This window comes from Carassius auratus, unplaced genomic scaffold (genome assembly GCF_003368295.1).
Source record: "Carassius auratus strain Wakin unplaced genomic scaffold, ASM336829v1 scaf_tig00012976, whole genome shotgun sequence".
Classification (NCBI taxonomy): domain Eukaryota; kingdom Metazoa; phylum Chordata; class Actinopteri; order Cypriniformes; family Cyprinidae; genus Carassius; species Carassius auratus.
In genome coordinates, this window is record NW_020524352.1 from 1,969 (window position 1) to 24,714 (window position 22,746).

General features: G+C 34.8%; 1 protein-coding gene across 1 annotated transcript; it reads right to left on the minus strand.

Annotated features, from left to right (window-relative positions):
• Positions 1-374: 374 nt before the first annotated feature.
• LOC113073842 (scavenger receptor cysteine-rich type 1 protein M130-like) lies at positions 375-19,828 on the minus strand. The gene is made up of 17 exons (XM_026246594.1): positions 19,789-19,828; positions 14,565-14,891; positions 14,147-14,254; positions 13,233-13,412; positions 12,896-13,084; positions 12,034-12,186; positions 11,456-11,770; positions 10,567-10,758; positions 9,683-9,814; positions 3,876-4,181; positions 2,991-3,257; positions 2,480-2,761; positions 2,089-2,301; positions 1,792-1,872; positions 1,265-1,339; positions 716-868; positions 375-598 (listed from the first exon to the last, which is right to left on the minus strand). Exons 1-17 carry the CDS (start codon positions 19,826-19,828, stop codon positions 375-377), a joined length of 3,237 nt encoding a protein of 1,078 aa, XP_026102379.1.
• Positions 19,829-22,746: the final 2,918 nt, after the last annotated feature.

Genomic DNA, 22,746 nt, shown 5'->3' on the forward strand with positions numbered 1-22,746 from the left:
AAGTCGTAGTTTTTGCTATTTTTGGACCAAAATGTATTTTCAATGCTTCAAAAAATTCTAACTGACCCTCTGATGTCACATGGACTACTTTGAAGATGTTTTTCTTACCTTTCTGGACATGGACAGTATACCGTACACATAGTTTCAATGGAGGGACTGAGAGCTCTCGGACTAAATCTAAAATATCTTAAAAAGTGTTCCAAAGATAAACTGAGGTCTCACGGGTTTGGAACGACATGAGGGTGAGTTATTAATGACATAATTTAGATTTTTGGGTGAACTATCCCTTTAATTTTCTACTGTGATAAGAACATACAATCTTATCACTTATTAATATTAACTTAAAATAACAATTTGGTCTCGTGGCTGCTTTATTACTCTGCTTGAGCGTGAACTTCTACCTCTGTGGTCAACATATCTGCATCAGCATTTGCAAATAGACCTGCATCTAAATCTGAATCTGCACCTTCATCCACGTCTACATCTACCTGTGCTTGTGTGCCTGTCATCCCTGCATTTTCATTGGCTGTAGCCTCGACAGATATGACATCATCACAGTCCTTCTGTTTCTCTGTCTCCACTTCATAGGTGTCCTGATCTGATGAGAACACAAAGGAAAAGGTCAGCACCATTTTCATAAAGGCACACACACACACTCACACACACATACACACACTCACACACACACAGTGAAGTGTAAATTTGAGTGATGTACCAAGAATGTTCTCGGGTCTCTTGGGAAGGAGAGGGATGTCGAGGTCTTCATCATGGTGGGTTTGGGAAGGAGAGATTCCATTGGCTTGTCCCTCAATGTCATCATATTCTGTCCCAGAAGAATCCCTCTTTCTGTCATCTTCATCCTCCTCTCCTGTTGGAGAAACCAAATATGATTTATTCTTTCATGAATAGATATACATATAAATTATTTTATTTATCTTTATTTATATATGAATCTTTGGTTGTAAAAATCACTTATACTTATTTCACATGATATTTTAGTTTATCAAACATAAAAGAAAAAAAGAAAGAAAAAAAATCAGCAGTTTTTGTTGATTCAAATTTGTCGAGATTAACAGAATTATTTCATGGTTTACTTTTACTTTTTATAGTCTTAGTTTATTTATTTGGATGGATAATGTGCAGGCTGTCAGGCAACAAAACTAAAATCAACAGACTAAGTAAAAGATGGATTGACTGACATACATTGTGTTGAAATTAAGGAAATCGACAATTGCTGTTATAGACTAATTTTTCAATATCTCACCTGACTTGTCCATGAGAGAATCCACATCCTCGTAGTCATCATTATCAAAAAATGCTGCCTTTCCTTCAGAAAAACCTAAAAAAAAAAAAAAAAAAAAAAAAAAAAAAAAAAATTATATATATATATATATATATATATATATATATATATATATATATATATATATATATACATACATACTTGCTTATAAAAAATATTTGTAATTAACATATGAATAAAAGAGTGAATACATCTGCTTTAGAACATTATTTACCAATACATACATTCATAAAATCAATATATATTTTGTACGTCTGTCTGTCTGTCTGTCTGTTTATCTATCTATCTATCTATCTATCTATCTATCTATCTATCTATCTATCTATATGTGTGAATGATTTTGTCTTTATTAGATAACAACAGTAAAATACATAATAATAATAATAATAATAATAATAATAATAACATTTAGAAATTAATGAAAACATTTGCTTATGTCTTGACATTTACAATGTTCAAAGTAATAATAATTAAATTCTACAGTATACCTTTGTCCTCTGTATCCATCTTATCCATTTCATTCACATCCGGGTTGACGTCTTTGCCCTTTTTACTTCTGTAATATCTTACTGCAAAAACAGAAACAGGTAGAAAATTATGCTTCTATTAATTCTACAGGTTATTATTTGATGTGTAGTGTGTGTAGTGAGACAAGGAGTGGGAAACACTGCCACCAACAGGTTAAAAACATGAAGACCTTTCAAATATCGCTGTAACTTCATTATGAAAAAATAATGTTTATCTGCGAATCAGAACAATGTCTTTCTGGTGCAAGTGATACTCACAGGCTAAAAGTAGACGTTTCCGATTTCTCCACATTAAAAACAAAATCAGCAACCCCAGCACAGCTCCCGACAGACCCAATATCAGACCCACCGAAGAATTACCTCCTTTTGGAGTATTATCTGCAGGGTTTGGAGTATAACCTGCAGTTTTTGGAGTATTATCTTCAGTTTTTTGAGTATAACCTTCAGTTGGAGTATTTTCTGAAGGATCACCTGCAGTTTTAATGGAACAGTTTCACAGGTTAGAACGTTTACGAAACTTTGTTAAAGTAAACTCACAGCTACTTAACTTCATGCAAGAAGGCAAGCAGCAGCAAAACAAATCCCAGAACAATAAAAAATATTTTCCTATATTAAAGTGTATGGCATCTGTGTTTTTTTTTAACCTTACCACATTTGATTTCAGCAGGTCCATGACTGCATTTATCGTTATTGAGATGGTGCATGCACTGAAAAATGTTGTAATGGGTTTCTGGGCAATTAATTTTAACCTTTATTTCTTTTTCTATTATCTGTTCTTCCAGCAATTCTCGGCTATCATTGCACTTAAGCACATCACAAAACTTCTTGTTATCATTCGGAGTCAGTTTTCCACAGACATATTCCCATCGCCCTTGATACTTGATCACAAGCTTCCCACCACACTTCTCAGTAGAGTTGAATTCAACACTATCTGCAATACAAATATAACTTCTGTCACTGAAAGTAAAGCACCGATTATGACTAATGTGATATATGACTAATATGACTAATGTTTTTAATATTTTATAACACGCATCTATCTGCAAACATGAACTAGGAGGACACATGTGAGCAAACATGAAATGGACTAACATCCACAAAACTTAACTTAACTACAGTAACAGTCTTAATTACAGTCCAGAAATACGTGTATGACTCACCTTTGCAGGCCACAGAGAGGATGTTCTCACAGCTGTCTTTTCTAGAGCCACACTGCCACATCAATGTCTCGTTGCCTGTGCAGCTGAAATGCCAAGTATTTTTTTCTCTGGACTCTGTGGTCCAGCTGTAGAGTGCCTTACCACAATTGAGGCTGTCACATAACTTGTTGGACATCCCAGCATCCCACCGGGATGCACAAACATGCTCTTCATCTATGAGCACCTTGCCTGTGCAGTTGTTTGAGAGCCTAATTTTTGGAGGTTTATCTGGAGAGGAGAGAAATCAGACAATCAGATATTTCTGTAATATGAGAGTGAAGTGTTACTCTTTGTGCAGGGTTGAGAAAATTCATCATTTAAGAACTGACTCCTGTTTGTTTCACTTCAGGATATTAAAAGAGAATGACTGAACTGCAACCAAGGATATTAAAATAAATTGGTAAAATGCTGCCATGTTGTTAGGGTCAATTTTAACATTCTGGGAAAAGATGTGTTTTTCTATTAATGTTTCTGTAAAAATAATTTGTTAATTTAGAGATAATTTATTGAATAAAAATATTTATTTATATGATTTTTTTATTTAATAATTTATTGTTTTTTTTATATTAGTTTCAAAAACTAGTAAAGCTTCTTTGATATATATCCATATTAATGTATAATTAATTTGCAACAAATAAATAAATAAGTGTTTCTCCACTACTCAACTTATTATTAAAATATATGTGTATGTGGGATTTTAGTTGCCCTGAGGTGCATTTTTGCATTTTTGCATTTTTTTTATGGTTTAATAGAGTACAAGTTAAACAATGAAAATAATAAATATTGTCTTGGCAACTTGGCAAGTGTTAGGGATGCTAACAAAAGGAAGAAAGAGATCATTCCTACGGTCACACTTGATGTTTAACTGCTGTTGATTCTGGACGGGCTGATCATTGCTCTCGCATTCCCAAATATTCTCTTTCCCTGAGCAATTATAGGTATTGTTCCACCACTCTTTTGTGTTTGTGTTTGTGTAATTAGAGATGTGTGGTATGTGTTTTCCACACTGTAGATACTCGCACAGCTTTTGTCCTTCCTCGTTGCCCCATCCACTTATGCTGACTGGAGTGGGTGTTTTCCCATTATCTCGCAGACCATATACTGGACCACTGCATTCTCCTTCCTTATTATAGAGGAGCAATCGTTTCCATGCTGTTACATAAAGGGCAGAAATATCAAAAACCTTGTATCACATGTGCAGGAGCAGAGGTCAAAGGTCAGAGGACTTGCAGAAACTACACACTTCATGTTGTAAAAATTCCCCTACGCATCTGACAAAGAAGTTAATCTACTTAAAAAAAAAAAAAGTAAGTTTAAAAGTTTAATTATACTGTAGGTGCCTTGTCTGACTGCAATGGAGAACCAAACCAACCTTCTTCGTAAAGATGACGTCATTACATAATTTATCTGTAAAATAACTGGTTCTTCATGTGCAAATCAGGAAAACTCATAGGCAAAGCACATTTGATTTATGATTACTTCAGGTTGTTACTCAAGTCATGGGTTGTTATGGTTGTTATCAACATGCTAACTAACTTTGGCTAAAGTGTTGGTACCTTTTGTTCTCAAAGGGATACAAAAAAAAAAAAAAGGTGAGTACCTGAGCATTTCAGATAGCCAACAATACATTCTTTCTCTGAAACCTCTTTGAGGTCACATTTGGAAACAGAGTTGGCATTATTCAGACATTTAATTCTTGATAGTCCTCTAGATTTAGATTCTTCATTCAAAATCCAATCATGTTGGTCATTTATGCTCTCGCCACAAGATAGTTCCTTGCAGATTACATTTTTAAGATTTGTATCAAGACTGTCTTTACAGATAGGTGTCCATTTCCCAGCGTAAAACAGTGATGCTTTTCCAGCGCATTTGTCTCTTGGATCCTCCAGTCTAGCTTTGATGCTGTCTGTGAAGAGTGTGTCAAATAAATGTTTCATTTATTTATTTTTTTCTTTTCTAAAGCACTATTCAAACAACAAGGAGTTGCACCACATTGCTGTACAGACATTATAAAACATTTTGGTAAGGGAAAAATCACATTATAAAACAACAACACAAAACCATAAAAGCAATAAAACTCAACCTTCTACACTCGCAAAGGCAATAGAGAGGAAGGTGATTTTTAAGCGACTTTTAAATATGCCTAATGTAGGAGCAGATCTGAGATTAAGTGGTAGGTTGTTACATTACTTAGGGGTAGCTACAGCAAAGGCCCTTTCACCCCCCATTTCTTTCATTTCATCCTCAGAACAAGCATAGACCCTTTGTCTGCAGACCTCAAACATCTAAGTGGCTTATAGACCTGAAGGAGATCAGATAAATATGATGGAGCTAATCCATTTAGGCTCTTATAAGCAAAAATTCAAAGTTTAAAATCAACTCAGCTTGAATGGGTAACCAACCCAAAGAGGCCAAAATGGGAGAGATGTGATCGTATTTGTGGGTCACATACAAAAGTCTGGCTGCAGCATTTTTTATACTATTTGCAGCAGACTCAAAGATGTTTGGGAGACGTCAATATAGAGTGAGTTACCATAGTCGAGTCTTGAGAACACAAAAGCATGGATCAACAACTCCAGAAAATGTTCTTTAAATCGAATTTTTAAACTGTGTTTAAGGAATAGTTCACCCCAAAATGAAAATTTGCTAAGAATCTACTCACACTCAGGACATCCAAAATGTGGATGAAATAAATGTTTTTTTTTACATACTTACATTTGTCTTAATATTGACCCAGAAAATGGATGGAAACTAAATGGATAGTTGAGCATTTATTCCAGTGTTATATATTATACATATCCAGGTGATAAAAAAAAAATATATATTTTTAATATAGTATTTGGCATACTTCTGTAATTTGCAAACTGAAGTAAAATTAACATTTTGAAGAAATTTGGTTTTACATCACCAATGGATCCTCTGCAGTGAATGGGTGCTATGGATTATTGTGATGTTTTTATCAGTTCTCATTCTGACGGCACCCATTCTCTGCAGAGGATCCAATGGTGAGCAAGTGATTTCCAGGAGAAACAAACTCATCTAGATCTTTGATGGCCTGAGGGTGAGTACATTTTCAGCAAATTTTAATTTTTGTTGGAACTATTCCCATTTTAGTCATGGGTTTGACAATATTTCACACTTATATTTCTGTAGAAAGGGTAAAGAGCATATTTTGACAAGCAGTCTTAAACTAAACAGCAGTTGACATATGAAATATTAATGTGCTCTCTACAGTCGAAAAACTTTCACACACACTTTAGTTTCAGCGTCTGAGAGAAACACATCGATTGCAAATTTTTGGTTTATGTGGTAAGTAAGAAAAAAAGTGTTTTAAAGCTTGTTGTTTTGTAGAACATCACAATTATTAATGACATATGAGAACAGTAGGGCCTGTAGATAGAGAGTACGTGTTATTTTTAAAAAATATAATTATATTTTCAGAATTACATAATAATAAAAAAAATCATAGTCTGTGGCAGTAGTGTAGCCAGAAAAGAGTCTCTGGGTGTGCCTATGAAAATCTGGGTGTGCCACATTTATTGTCAGATTACTGTGCAAAATTATGGGATAGTATTTTTGTCACACTGCTTCCGTACAAACATACTCCTAGTGTTAATTTGCAGGTCGTGTCAAAATGTAGTTAATTGTTAAATATAATAATTTTCTTCCAAATACGATAATTTTGAACTTTAGCTATTTCATTTTGTTTATTTTTCATTACAATTTATTCACTTTAAATAAATTATAATATATAATTATAGGATTAAAATGAATTGTAGTTGCTCAATATAGATCTTTTTTTTCATGTTTTTGTAATGTCTGGGAAGCCAGAATGCGCATGCATCAACAGAAACATTTATTAGCTGAACCCTGTTTTTTTACGTGCCATTTATAGCAAGACATATTACAGATGATATTACAGATGCTTTGTCAGATTTAAGTTGAAGCGCGTGCCGAACCGTGTGTGGTTAACCGAACGGTTTGTTTTTTTTTATTTCAGCGAACCGTGCCATCCCTATTACCTCAATAATCAATCAATTACAGGCCTAAAACAATCATGCCCGAGCAGACGGATATCTCATCACACCGGCACCCGCGTCTAAATCAGTTGTATGGTCTGGTTTTCAGTTTAAAACAGTTGTGTCAAGTATAAATGTCTCGTCTGTTTCGGGAGGTGCGCGCGTGTTCTGTCGATTTGTCCTACGCTGTCAGATTTTCCTACCTCCCACCAAAACAGTGGGTAGTACAATTCCACAACGAAAATTCTACTGTAAAGTTATGATTTATTAATGTCTACACCTACCACAACCCTAATCATACCCTTACAGTACTGCAAATACAGTAATTATGTGTTATATTCGCAGTTGTAGCTAAAAGGGATACAGTTACAGGAAACCAACAATAAATATTATTTTCTACCAATTAGATTGCGTTTTTATTAAAGTCTACACCTACCCCAGCCCTAAACCTACCCTTACAGTAATGCAGATACATTAAATATCGTTGTTTAGCATAAGACAAAGGACGCGATATTGATGTGCGCGTGCGCAGTAAACCCGCGTAGGAAAATCTGACAGGGTAGGATAAAATGTCAGGACAGCGCGCAATCAGCGGAGGCTCGCACCTTTTTTTCTCAGATTTTGAAAAATCTTCGTGATCGACTTAAAATGCTTCCAAGATCGACTTGTCGACCGCGATCGAAGGGTTGGTGACTCCAGATATAGCGACCAACTTTTTTTGAGCAAGTATTATGCGTGATTATACGTGACACAGTCTTAATTTGTGGGAGGCATGTATTGGGCTCAAACTGTGCGCGCAAAATAGAGTGTGTCCACCTTTGTGTGTGGGTCCATGTACATGCTGAATCTACAGGTAAAAAAAAAAAAGCCTCAAGTCCAAATATTCATTTATCACCAATTAACTGTTTGACAAACACTTCCTGCTTCGATGTCCAGAACTGAATTTAAAAAAATCTCAAACATGCTACGAAGTCCCGATCTGAATCAACCGAGTCGCGAACAGGCTCCGAAGTGCCGATCTGAATCAACCGAGTCGCGAACAGGCTCCGAAGTGCCGATCTGAATCAACCGAGTCGCGAACAGGCTCCGAAGTGCCGATCTGAATCAACCGAGTCGCGAACAGGCTCCGAAGTGCCGATCTGAATCAACCGAGTCGCGAACAGGCTCCGAAGTGCCGATCTGAATCAACCGAGTCGCGAACAGGCTCCGAAGTGCCGATCTGAATCAACCGAGTCGCGAACATGCTCCGAAGTGCCGATCTGAATCAACCGAGTCGCGAACAGGCTCCGAAGCGCCGATCTGAATCAACGGAGTCGCGAACATGCTCCGAAGTGCCGATCTGAATCAACCGAGTCGCGAACAGGCTCCGAAGTGCCGATCTGAATCAACCGAGTCGCGAACATACTCCGAAGTGCCGATCTGAATCAACCGAGTCGCGAACAGGCTCCGAAGTGCCGATCTGAATCAACCGAGTCGCGAACAGGCTCCGAAGTGCCGATCTGAATCAACCGAGTTGCGAACAAATAAAAAATATATATATTCTAAGTAAACAACAATAGCTATGCCACTGGTCTGTGGGGTAAAAGGCCCCCAGTTGGCAATGAGCAATTAATGTATTTATTCTGTTTTGAACATCAAATCCCTTGTTCTTCCATTAGATATATTCTAACTAGCTGGTTGATTTAAAATATTTGCATTTTATATTCAAAAATGACCTCAAGTTTAGCCTCTGGCAGCTAGTTATCTAGCCAGTTAGCATTAGCTAACAAAATAGTTTCAAATAGTTTCTTTAATTTTGTAATTCATGATTATAGATTATTTAAGCAAAACTGTCTGATTTTGCTGTAAATGTTTAAAGCAAATTGCTTTGTCAGACATGGGGGTCCTTTTGCCCCATAGATGTGTTAAAACAGCCTCTTGGTAAAACATTTATTTTTTTGTTAAAAATCTATTTTTACTTTGTTTATAATTGCTAGCATGGTCACTAAAATGATGAACACTTTTCTGAACACATGAAACTTTTGTTTCACAGAAAATAATTGCACACTCCTTGGTTTCCACCACTTTTCTCTACATATTAACAATGTTCTTTAATTTGTTGAATCAACAATGTAAAATTTGAAATATGCAAATAATAACACTATCCTAAGGATATAAGCATTCAAAGTTTGCAGTTCGTCATTTCCGCCAAAACGGCTCAACGATTTTTCTGACGTCACATTGTACTTCATCTTCTCATCAAATCTTCTGATCATTCAAATGCTCTCTAGAATCCGAAGCGCCCGCCTCCTGCACTACAGATAGACGCTGAAGCACCGGCTGTTTGGTTTATATATAAAACATGGAACAGAACACATTCTTAGCCTGAACAATTTGACTGTGACAAGCCCAAAGTTCTGATAAATAAAGCAAGAGTTAACGTGAAGTTTTAAATGAAGTAATTGACTGTTTACATTACCTGTGCATATCACGTGGGCCAGGGGTTTGCAGGTTGGGTTTTGTTGGGAATAAAATTGCACATGATCATATTTTGTACATTTTCTGAGCAGTACACACTACTGTAAGTGGCAGGTAGATTATTTATCTGAAGTGGTAGCTTGGCTTGAATTGGATTTCCACAGCCCAGGTTCCCACAGATCATTTTGGAGTCTTCATCTGTTCTCCAATTGTTGCTGCAAACCCCTCCACACTTGCCATCTCCGCAGACCTTCACCATTCCCCAGCATTTTTCTCCAAGCGAGTTTTCAAGTGCAAGAGTCTTTGACCCTACATTTGACATCAGTAAGAATACAAACATTTTACACACAAAACTGATAAAGCTACACTATGTAACTTTTGACCTTCTAGAAAATAAAACTACGTGCATCTTAACAGAAGATAATCAGGTTTTCAGGAAATTGCGGTTATATAACATGCTCCAAAAAAAAAAAGAAAAAAAAAAAAAAAAAGAATTCACTACCCTCAATGCCATTGAAGAACATTTATACACATCATTTAATTTAATTCATTTAAACCATTTTTTTTATATACTGGTATATAAATTTAATGAGGTTTATTTAATATTCTTATGTTTAAACAATCTAGTACATTTATCATGACACACAAATGCATATAATGAACAAATTAGAAAAGTACTGACTTTGCAATAGCTATTACTCACTGAGTGCCCACAGCCTAATCACAGACAACACTCTTTCACACAATGGTAAGAACAAAATTCAAAAACATTACAGAAACTCCTCTTAATGTTAACATTACTGAATATTAATCAATTACTCTTCTAATGCAGTCCCTTGCTAAGCATTCTGGAAACTAAAGATCCACTACCCAGTTAATCATGCCAACAAAATTGATTTATGTGGTTTTAATACAATTAATTATGCAAAATTCAATTGTAAATACATTAGGTAGAGTGAACACAATTAAATTAAGTTGGCACAAAATTGTGTAAAAAATATATAGTTTTATGAGAGTAGGTTAAAAACAATAAGACAATTCTGGTGCCACATGTACTGTACCTGAACATTTGACTTTGGCATCTGTGGTTTGGCTTTTCTCAAAGGAGACCAGAGTTCCACACTGCATTGCTTTGCATGTGTCATTGGCTTTTTCTGGTGTTGCAGGCAGCCAGACAGCCTTATCATAAAATTGCTTGATGCGCACTTTTCCCTTGCATGGAGAATCGCCTTCAAAGAACTTCAGTTCTTCCTCTGAGAACAAATAAAATGGATTTGTGGTTACTGCATGTTGCACAGGCAATATAATCAGAGTAACACCTAAGACTTTTTACTAAATAAGCAAAACTAAAAACTACTGGACTCATGGAAAGCCTGTTAAAAATTATGTAAACCAAAAAAGCATCAAACATTACTAAACATCCCAACATGATTGGTATTATATTACATTACAGGTTAAACATGTGGAATAATTAAGATGTTTTAGAAAGAAGTTTATTATGCTCAAAGATGTGTTTATTATAAAATGCAGTACAACAACAATATTATGAAATATTTGTTATTGCAATTTAAAATAGCTTTCCTTCTTGATTAATTTTAAAATGTAATTTATACCTTTAATTTTTATTATTTTTATTTTTTATTATTAAAAAAAAAAAGCACACATGTTGTTAAGATTAATATCAAGAAGAAGAAGAAGAAGAAGAAGAAGAAGAAGAAATGTTTCTTGAGCAGAAAATCATCTTATTAGAATGATCTCTGAAGGATCACGTGTCACTGAAGACTGGAGTAATGATGTTGAAAATTCAGCAATGCCATTATAGAAATAAATCACATATTCAAATAGAAATTATTTACTTTATCAAATAAATGTTACCTCAATAAGAGACTTTAGAGAGTTTAATTATTCTAAACTTGAGCAGTATGACTGGTGTCTGGTATATTGTCTTACTTTGGCAAATGATTTCTTTGTTTTTCTCCTCTAGACTTGGTGTCCGCAAGCCAGTATTCTCGAAACACTCATGGAGCTTTGCTGAAGAGCTTCTACAGCTGACATCCCACAGCCATTGCAGTCGCCCCTTTTCTCCTTCAGTGAAAAGTTGTCTATTTATTTTTGAGGATGCATCACAGTTTAGATGTTTACACACCACGTCTGAATTCATAGTGTTCCTTTCAGAGCCAATGGGCCTCCATGAGCCTTCCCATTTCACCTCTACACGTCCAGAACAGCGACCCAGACCGTCACTCAAACGCACATCCAAGCTGCCTGCCGTTTATAAAAAAAAAAAGATTGATATGACATAGACTTTATCAGTTATGGGCGATTCTTGTTGTCCTAGATTCTGAGTTCATTATAAATACCTGCAAAGCCGTCTTAGTTACCTGAACATATAATTTTGGTTCCCGTGCATGTTTGTTTCTCATGAATTGCCAGACAATGCCACAGTGACCGTTCATCACCCTGACAATCAACATTACTCAGAAAACCATTAGAAGTAAAGGAGCCCTTTTTTACACGCAGCATCTCACCACAGCCAAGCTCTCGACAGACCATAGCCCCCATCTTTTTACGGGACTCAATCGAATCCTGATCACTGTAGCACACTTCATATTTAATACCATTCACAGCAATGGAAACATCTCCAAAACAATCTGCTGTGAAATTCTGGAGTTTCACGCGATCTGTAAACACAGCAAAATTACTTGTTACAATGTCTAATAAAAAAGGGGGAAAAAATCTAATACATTGTATTAAAAAATGTGTAGTTATAATTAAAGTTTTATAAGATAAGAATACATATGTTAAATTAGATGTAAAATATAAAAAAATCTGCATATATTCTGTGACAGAAGTTGACATAAATTGTACAGAAATGTCATTATTATTACTATTAAAATCATTTTCAAATGAAGTTGTCTGTATTGTATATCTACGCATAAAAAGCACTTGATTTTGGTCATGTGATGCATTTTTAATTTTATTTATATTTTTAAATAAGGTTTGTTTAATAATCAATTTATGTTCTATACCACAATACATGTACATAAATATAATACATATATAAAATAAATATAGATATTCCAGGAATTATTTTCACATTAGTTTAACTTTGAACTTGGGATTTCAACACACAATGTCAACCCTATTTCCTATAATAATAATACTACATTTCAACACACATTAAAACATATTCATTTAAATTGAGATAGAACAAAACAATTTATTAACACTAAACCATTGTACAAAAAACTTGTGTAATTCTTGTCTTGTATTAATGGAACATTTATTTATTTATAATTACCTAGTTATTATTAACATATTAAATCTATTAATAATAATTACTTATATTTATTGATGTAATATTATTTAAAGCAAGAAACTCAGCATCACCTGAGCACGTCAGTATGTTAGTTCCTTTTGTAAAGTTTCCAGTGGAACCACAGTTCAGTTGTGGACAGATGACTTCAGGCTTCACATTTGCCGGCTGAACAGGATTCCATGATTTTTGTTTGACAGTTTTCTCTTCCACCCACCCAGAGCAAGCATCGCTGCCATCTCGTAGACTGAACCTCCTGTGATCTGTGTAATACAAGTATTTCTGTGTAAATGTGCATTTTACCTCTCACACAAAACATGGAAATACTGAGAAGCGGTTTCAGCACCATTTCATTTACCCCAAACAGAACAACATACTCCATAGAGCTGTTTAATAATAGTATACACTCACTGCTGCAGATCACACTGGCTCGCTCCCGGCAGTCTGACCTCTCCATACACTGCCAAGAGAACTTCTCATCGCCAACACATTTAAGAAATACATTTCGTTTGCTCTGTTGTCCTTTGAACATTCCAGGCTTGGGACTGTAATGAAGATCTCCACAACCAAGCTCCCGACATATCTTGTTTGCTAAATAAATATACACAACAACAAAGAAAATGAATGCATAAAGTTTCAGCATCACTCTGAATATAAAACCTTTCTCAAATAATATACTGTCAAAAAATAATTTACAAATGTAAAAATTACATCAAAAATGTAGAAGAAACCATTATTAAATGACATGAAATCAAAATTGGTGTTCACAAAAAAGGCTCTCAGAAAAGTGCTATTCGTTCTAGAGTAAAATTTGCTTGAACATTTAACAGTTTGATTTGTTAATTTGAGTTCAAACAATTTATTTACACTTAAGCACGTTGTTTGCATTAGAAAATTGTTCAAGAATCACCTTTTCAAACTGCATTTGTATTGATGTTCCATTATTTATTAGTAATAACATATTAAAGGTAATATAATAAACATATAAATAATTAATATTTACATTTCACAAAAAAGGGCATTGAAATTTAAATCATAATTTTACATATTCAACATTCTTAAACAGCAGCTGAAGTTAGTTGTTATCACTTTTAAATACTTAAATAATTACAAATCATTTACTTCAATTGCATCAATCCACTAAATGATCAGTTGATTAAAAGTCATTGCAAAGATGGCTCTGAAAAGTGCTGTTATTTGCTTTGAGATTACTTAGTTTTTGTTGTTGTTTTGTAATGCAATTACATTTAGAAGTTATCTCTCATATTTTGATCAATAAAGAAAAAACAGCAGATAAAATAAACTTCTTATTTTTGTCCACTTACACCACTCATCATTACAGACCCCAATGATGCCGTTGGCTGTAGAGAACTCCACCACACCAGCACATACATCACGCTGTCCATTCAGATTCAAACTCAGTTTAACTTCTCCTGTGGTAAAAAGCTTGGCATCAGCAATGTGTAGATTCACATCTGAACTAAGATGACAGGAATACAAACATAATTATGTGTGTGTGTGTGTGTGTGTGTGTGTGTGTGTGTGTTTTTTTGGTTATGTTTGTGTGTGTGTGTGTGTACGTACGTGTGTGTGTGTGTGTGTGTGTGTGTGCGTATGTGTGTGTGTGTCTGCGTCTGCTAAATGCATAAATTTAAATTTTTAAATTTAATTTATATATATATATATATATATATATATATATATATATATATATATATATATACTTAAAAGGATACTACCTACCAGAGCATTCAACAGCAACAAAACTACCATCACACTCCTCATTGTTACTGATGCCAACATAAAGGCATTTCCAAAGGCTCTCTTCTCCAGATGTGCATTTCACTTGATCCATCCAGTATTGTTGGGGCAGAGGTGGATCTTTGTAGAGGGTCATTTCTACATCAGAGCGTGTATGATCCCCACACCCTATTGATTTACACACAACCTCTCCATTTTCCTTTCTCCACCCGTAATGACACACCAAGCCCCACTGCTCCTTAACGCCATGATACACCTCCAGCCGGCCTTTACAAGGGCTGTCAGATCCGCGCAAAGCCACATTGAGACCTATAAGAAACGTAAATTAATTAAATTCAATGAAATTATATTATATATATATATATATATATATATATATATATATATATATATATATATATATATATATATAGATCTTATTTCGAAAGAGCTACTCTTCTTTAGAATGTACTTTAAGGGGTACAGTACATCTTGAATGTATGTTTTCATAAACAAAAACATACAACAGCATATAAAGAGTAGAGAAGTTTTATTTGTAAATTAAAATATGTAATATAATATTATGAGGGTCAATGTTCCTCTTTTAACCTTATATGGTCATTGGAAAAAATGCGGCTCTGAGTTCTGAGAACAGATGAGCCACATACTCTGCAGAAAGTATGTGTTTCTTATCTGCCCGTGGTTTTCAGCTCTTAAACTCTGGCAGGTTGCATGTTTATGCAGATTCTGAGATAACCCCGCTTCACATAAGCTTGAGTACGTTAACCACAGGTATAACTGTGCCTTTCCACACAGGGTTATGAAGAACATACGCTTGACACACAAACCACAGCTTGATCTTGGTTTTCTGTCTCTTCGTGTCTAGAACGTTAATTGAAAATTAACACACTGATCATCTAAATCTGAAGATGGAATCTTTACTCATGTAATGTGTTTTAATATGCATGAATATTTATTTATTCTTACCATTTTCATTCCACCGGGTAGATTAAATAAATAAATAAATATTATATCGCAAAGATGCATTATCATGTACTGACATATATATTAATCATTGTAGCTGTTTTCATTTAGAATTAATGAAATTGGCTATGATATTTCAGTAATAGATTTGTTAATTTATACTTAAAAATGAAAGATATATTTATATGATATAGTATGTATGTGTATGTATAACCAAAACTAGTTTTATTAATTTAGTTGTATTTATTTATTAATTTATAAGCAAATTAATTATAAATTAAGATGGAGACATATTTCAAGATACTATAGAAAATTTTAAGTTTTATTTTTTTTTAAATTTATTTTAAAATTTAACACATTCAAATTGTTTTCAAGTATTTGATAGTAACATTAAAACTACATTTAACTACATAGTAAAAATATTACAAAACTATTATTTGCATTACAAAATGCATAAAATTGACAATACTTAAAATTAATAACAAACAATGAACATACATAAATTAATAACAATTTTTTTTATATATTTTATTTTTATTTTATCTGTGCAACATACATCATAATGTCCAAAACAAAGGTTATTTAAATAACTAAAGAAGTTTTAAGACAGTTAAGTTGTAAAAACAGTCCCACCAGTAAGTATATTTAAATGATGACTTTTGGAAAGTTTTACTAGCTATAAATTATTATTATTATTATTATTATAGTAAAAGTATAGTGTATATGTATTTGATTTCCTCTAAATAAAGTTACAATGTAAAAAAGTAACAATGTTAAACAATGGATAGCTATATTATTTGTGACAAATTTGCCATTTTATCACAGTGATTATGCCATAGATGGTCATATTTATTTATTTTTGATACACTAGATGCTCTGTTGAACATCTTAAATCAAGCTGGAGAACATCATCATCATCATCATCATCATCATCATCATCATCATCTGGTTTTAAATAATATCAGCTTCATAATTATGTCTACCCAGCTGTTTCTCCTTCTTTTTATTTATTTATTTTATTTTTTGACAAAATATAAATGAATTAATGATACATAATGAAAAATATTGCACTGAATTACAAAATATAAGCATTTTCATTAGATGTCTCGTTTACTTTTGGTCACACATTAAACACATGTATGCCAAATAAATTATTTTAATCTAATGCTGAATTAACAGCAAAATTTTACCAGATGCATGTAAACAGGTTCAGAATATGGAATTAGTTTTATTTATTAAATACAATTTCACTTGCCTTGAATAGTTGATATTTGGAAAAACAGGAGCAGGAACCACATGATCGCAGAAAGAAGGACAGAGGAGAGGGACAGGGCAAATGTTGCACCTGCTTTTAAGGGCTCTGTGATGTTACATCATTTTTTATACAACATCCTGTTCACTTTCTTCACCCGAGACCATTCATCCGCATTTAACTTGATAAAAAAATGCTTTGGTTTTAATTTAAGGAATTATTTATTGATAATCTTGTCACGTCCAGATTTAAGGGTGAGACACTACAGGCAAAAATAATAAAAAATATTATACAAATAAATAAATTAGATTCTGGAGTTTTGGCTTTCAACTGCATTTTTATCTATTTATATATATATTTGCATCTGTATTCAGTTACAATACATACATACACCAAACATTACAGTTTTATTTCTATCTGTTACCTGGAGATTTTTGCAGAGGGGTTGTGCATATATTTGCTCAATTGTATTACAAAGAAATTATACTATACACATATAGAAATACATATATAAATTATAATACACACACACACACACACACACACACACACACAGACACACACATATACATATATATATATATATATATATATATATATATATTCCTGGTTGTTGACAGTATCTTCTGAATTATGGAGTGATATCCAAAATACCCTTTGTAGGAATTTTTGACTCTAAAGCCCTATCCTGGCGGTAATTGAACGTCAGTGATATTCACAATTTACAGGGGGTAGTCGGTGATTTAATTGCCTTACGAGTCCAGGATGTCGTTTTTCTCTCTCACCACCCCCGTAAAAATCCCCGGCCAAATTACCTAAATTTTTTTTGACAAACACCGAGATCGTGAGGTAATTTAATTGCCGTCCGAATCATCTCTGAGTTTACAAGAAGAAATCGATCCTAAATTCCGTGCTTAAACCCTTTTTAGCACTCCCGAGTACCGAAAGGTATACGTTAACTGATGAACTTCGGTGTAATTTGCATACATATTTATGAAATGCTGAAAAGTATTTAAAAGAACAATTGCTACTTCATAACTGCTCTGCGACTGGGGAGCAGATAAAGAAGAAAAGCACGCAAACATTCGAAATAGGTCTTTATTATGGAAACAGCAGGTATGGCATACAGTTTTAAAATGTGTATTATAAACGGATATATAGGCTACATAACTATCACGTCATTTAAACAGGAAATTTAAATAATCAAATAATTAATAGGATTAGCCTATATGTTACAATATATGCAAATACATTTTACATAAGTATTTTTAAAGTTTATTTTACACAATAATAAGAATACATTTTGTAAATAATATTTATTAATGTCATTAATTTATTTGAGAGGCGCGTTCCCAGGTTCATTACAGACCTCACTCCTCCTCTGTGTAAAGATCGCCATCTGAATCCACGAGTTATCACTGAGGTGATATGTACATTTATTTTTACTGACGTCCACATGAAGTCAGCAAAATTAAATATGAATTTTGAGCCTGAACATATTTAATTATATAATACCTAATTTGCATAGCCTATTTAAACATGACATTTCAGAAAACTTATAGTACAATTTTTTTTTAATGTAATCAATCAACTGGGGAAGTATATTTATTAGTAACTTTTTTATCCTATTCAGCTGGGGTGTCTCGCCTTTTAAAAAGCATAATTGGCACTGGTCATCACGTGTGTTTACATACTTATGGATAATTGATGACAAAATTTTAAACTTCTGGGTGAACTTTTAGATTAAAGGTTTAGTTCACCCCAAAATTTAAATTTGTCGATGTTTTACTCACCCTCGAAGCATCCTTCTTCTTTCAGACAAATCCAATCAGAGTTATATTAAAAATGGCCCTTGCTCTTCTAAGCCTTTGAATGGGGAAGCTGTTGTTTGTTGTCAGCGGTTCAGAAAACGTGAAAAAAAGTGTGTGCATCTGTAATAAAGCGTCCCTCACACGACTCCAGGGGGTGAATTAAGGCCCACTGTAGCGAATTCATGTGTTTTTGTAAGATAAACATCCAGATTTCAAACTAACATGTTTATTCTCACATCACCTGACTATGGGGCACGAAATACGAATAGGCTACAAGCAAGCTTTGCACAGTCAAAAACTGACCAAGTCTAGCAGTTTTCAAGGATTTATCAATCTGGACTGTTTAAAAGATAAAAGACAGGATTGTTTAAACCGACATATTTAGTTTCAGTTTGATTAATCAATACAAATGTGCTCTGATTTCGCAGTTGCAGAGCCTTCATGTAATCTCACTCCACAATAATTCATGTTTTGAGACATGAGTCACTCTTCCACTCTTTAGCTTAGCCTATATTAAGGCATTGTGATAACTTGAATACAGTCATACTACATTCAAAATCAGATATGTTATAACTTATCACACTAAAAACTTGTCACTCATGAATCATAACATCTGTCTGCTGAGCCCTCATGAGTCGTGATAAGTGCGGTCTGTGCAGCTGTCGAGTTTACACCAGCACCTGCACAGTGTGTGTGTGTGTGTGTGGGAAGTTACGTTGTGATGACTGATATGATGCAGTAATGGCATAGTTGGGCATGTTTGCTAAACAATTAGTTTATGCAATTTATATTTTTGAAAACTGTGAAACCTTACAGTAGTCCAGTAGTTCACAATACAACAACATTACAAATGCAAACATAAGCTCACAACACAACGACATTAAGCCACCACACAAAGACATTAAGGCACAACACAATGGCATTCCCACAACACAACGATATTAAGCCACAAAACAACGAAATTAAGCCACAACACAACGACATTAAGCCACAACACAATGAAATTTTCACAAAACACAGATATTTCCACTAGAAAGTCTCAGTGTAATTAATTAATATGTGTAACTTAATGTGTAATCGATTTTTAAATGAAAAACGTTTTTATTGAATGTTTTGATGTCCTAATAAACTTAAAGGGTGAGTTCACTGAAAACTGAAAATTATATCATTAATAACTCACCTTCATGTCGTTCCAAGCCCGTGAGACCTCGGATTATCATCGGAACGGAGTTTAAGATATTTTAGATGTAGTCCGAGAGCTCTCAGTCCCTCCATTGAAGCTGTGTGTACGGTATACTGTCCATGTCCAGAAAGGTAATAAAAACATCTTCAAAGTAGTCCATGTGACATCAGAGGGTCAGTTAGAATTTGTTGAAGCATCGAAAATACATTTTGGTCCGAAAATAGCCAAAACCACGACTTTATTCAGCATTGTCTTCTCTTCCGTGTCTGTTGTGAGAGAGTTCAAAACAAAGCAGTTTGTGATATCCGGTTTGCGAACAAATCATTCGATGTAACCGGATCTTTCTGAACCAGTTCACCAAATCGAACTGAATCGTTTTAAACGGTTCACCTCTCCAATAAGCATTAATCCACAAATGACTTAAGCTGTTAACTTTTTTAATGTGGCTGACACTCCCACTGACATATCCTGGAGTAATTCATGTACTCAAAAAGTACACTGACTGAACTGCTGTGAAGAGAGAACTGAAGATGAACACCGAGCCGAGCCAGATAATGAATGAAAGATTGACTCTTTCATGAGTCAAGAACCGGTTGCATCAGTGTTCGGATCACCAGTAGTTCTTTCGGACAGTTCGATTCAATAAACCGGTTGAAGAAAACTTTTCACCGGTCCTTTTGGGCTCATCTCAATGGCGTCATTGGCAATGATTGCCCTTGATTCAAGCCTTCGGTTTACTCACGCTCAGAACATTAGCACAGAATCAGTTCAGAATCAATCACCAAAAGAACCAGTTCGGTTCAGACGCTCTGTGTGTCGGTCTGCTTCACGCTAAATCACACAGTATCATCAGCTCGTCTTACAGAAACGGTTCTTGACTCGAGAACGAGTCAATATCTGGCTCAGCTCGGTGTTCATCTTCAGTTCTCTCTTCACAGCAGTTCAGTCAGTGTACTGTTTGAGTAAATGAATTCCTCCGGGATATTGGTTTGTTGGAACTCAAAGGGAGTGTCAGCCACATTAAAAAAGTTAACTGCTAAAGTCATTTGTGGATTAATGAATATTGGAGAAGCGAACCGTTTAAAAACTAGTCTAGTCAAACTCAAATGAGCCTGGGCAGTGCCCTAGTTCTCACCGCAGCAAAACCTCACTCGTATTCCTGCTTCGGCGCTTTTAAAACAGGATCCGAGGATCCTCAACATTGGAACAGTCCTTCGACGGATGCCGTCATCAACATCCGTCGAAGGACTGTTCCAATGTCGATGATCCTCGGAATTTCAACCAAGGACTGAGTCCTTCGTTCGAAGAATATCCCATACACAGGAAAGGATGCATATGTTTATCCTTTGCGCTCTTCGCGCTCTCAAATCACCCACAATCCTATGCGCGCAGCTTTGCTATCTAACGTTAGTTCAAAAATTAAAAAATGTCGAACATTAACGTAGTCGGAGCATTAACGGTTTTTATTTACGTTACCAAACATTTGTTATAACTGTAGTAAATATAAGTAAAGTTTGACGTTTAAATGCCAGTACAAATTACTACTGATATTGTAAATTATACAAATACAAATGGTTAACTGAACCGGACCTGTCATTTAACAATTGGTTGTGTCAAGACATTTCTTTTATAAATAACTAGTTAAGTTATCCAAGTAATTAAATGATACCATTCACAGCGTTATTCAAACGGACCTTTTCACTGACGTAATGACGCAATTACGTGCACTTGCTGGCCTGTTCCATTTACGTGTTCTCCGTATGCTAAAGAGGAGTCTCACCTAGCCTCTGAAGGAAGTGACTTGGAAGGATCAGTCCTATCAAGGAAGTATCCTTGACATTGAGAAACGCCTCTTGTGTGTTTCGCGTCTGCACTGATTAGTTTGTGGGCGTCTCCGTTAATTGTCATCAACAGCAGCTGTCACTCATTACACTCTCCCTAATAAATTGGCTTGTCTCACGTCTTGTGTTTGTGAGAACGTTGTTTCATGTAGAGTAACTGTCTTATGCTTCTGTGTTGTTCTGCGTTGGATGTTCGTGTCTTCCCCGGAACCTCATCCACTCTTCGCACCTCCACAAGTATCACGTTTACCTTCGGCTCGATTCCCCACAGTTCCTGTGCAATCATCTCCTGCTGCCAACTCACCATCACCATCCTGATTACTCACCGTCTTCCCACCCTCTGGGATTGTCGTCTTCCCAGCATTGTTTTGTACTCTTGTTTGTTTGTTTTATTTTCATTAAATTGTTGAACTCGCACTTGTTTCCAGCTCCTCCTTCACCCAGTCGTCACACCCTTGTTTTCACCTGCACTGTTAGCAATTGATGTAATTTTTACAATAAATTTTACAACAACGCACTGTATTCATGTTTTTGTTGTAAATGCAAGTGCATTATGGGAAATTAACGGACAGTCCTGTAAAATTATTGTAACTACACTGTAGAAGCATTTTTTTACAGCAACCGCATAGCATTGTGGGATCGCTGCTGTTTGAATTTTGAAATTACGCGGCCAACGGACGGTACTTTTTGGAAGAAAGAACATGTCTCAGGTATGTAACATAAAATTTGTTTTATAAGTCTTTATATATTAATACTGGTGATCTGAGTGAGTGCTGATTGTTTCATTTGGTATAATTCAGTGGAATAGGGTGAAGTTAGTTAAAATCGCGTCTTCATACTCGATCCAGATTTACATCGCAAGAACTTTACCCAGAAACTATGGACTTTGAGCTGGAACTCGGTGTGCTTCCACCGCAGCTACCATGATCTAAATAAAGTTCTGGGTAAAAAAAATGCCCCTCAGAAAGTCCCTGCTCGCGAGGTACTTGTTCAAAGGTAACGTTACTGAACTTTCGGGAGTGGCAATGCAGCATTGTAATTTCAACCACCATTTCTTTTGATAATTTTTAAAATATTACTGACATCGTGTCATGAAAGGTATAACGTTAGTGTT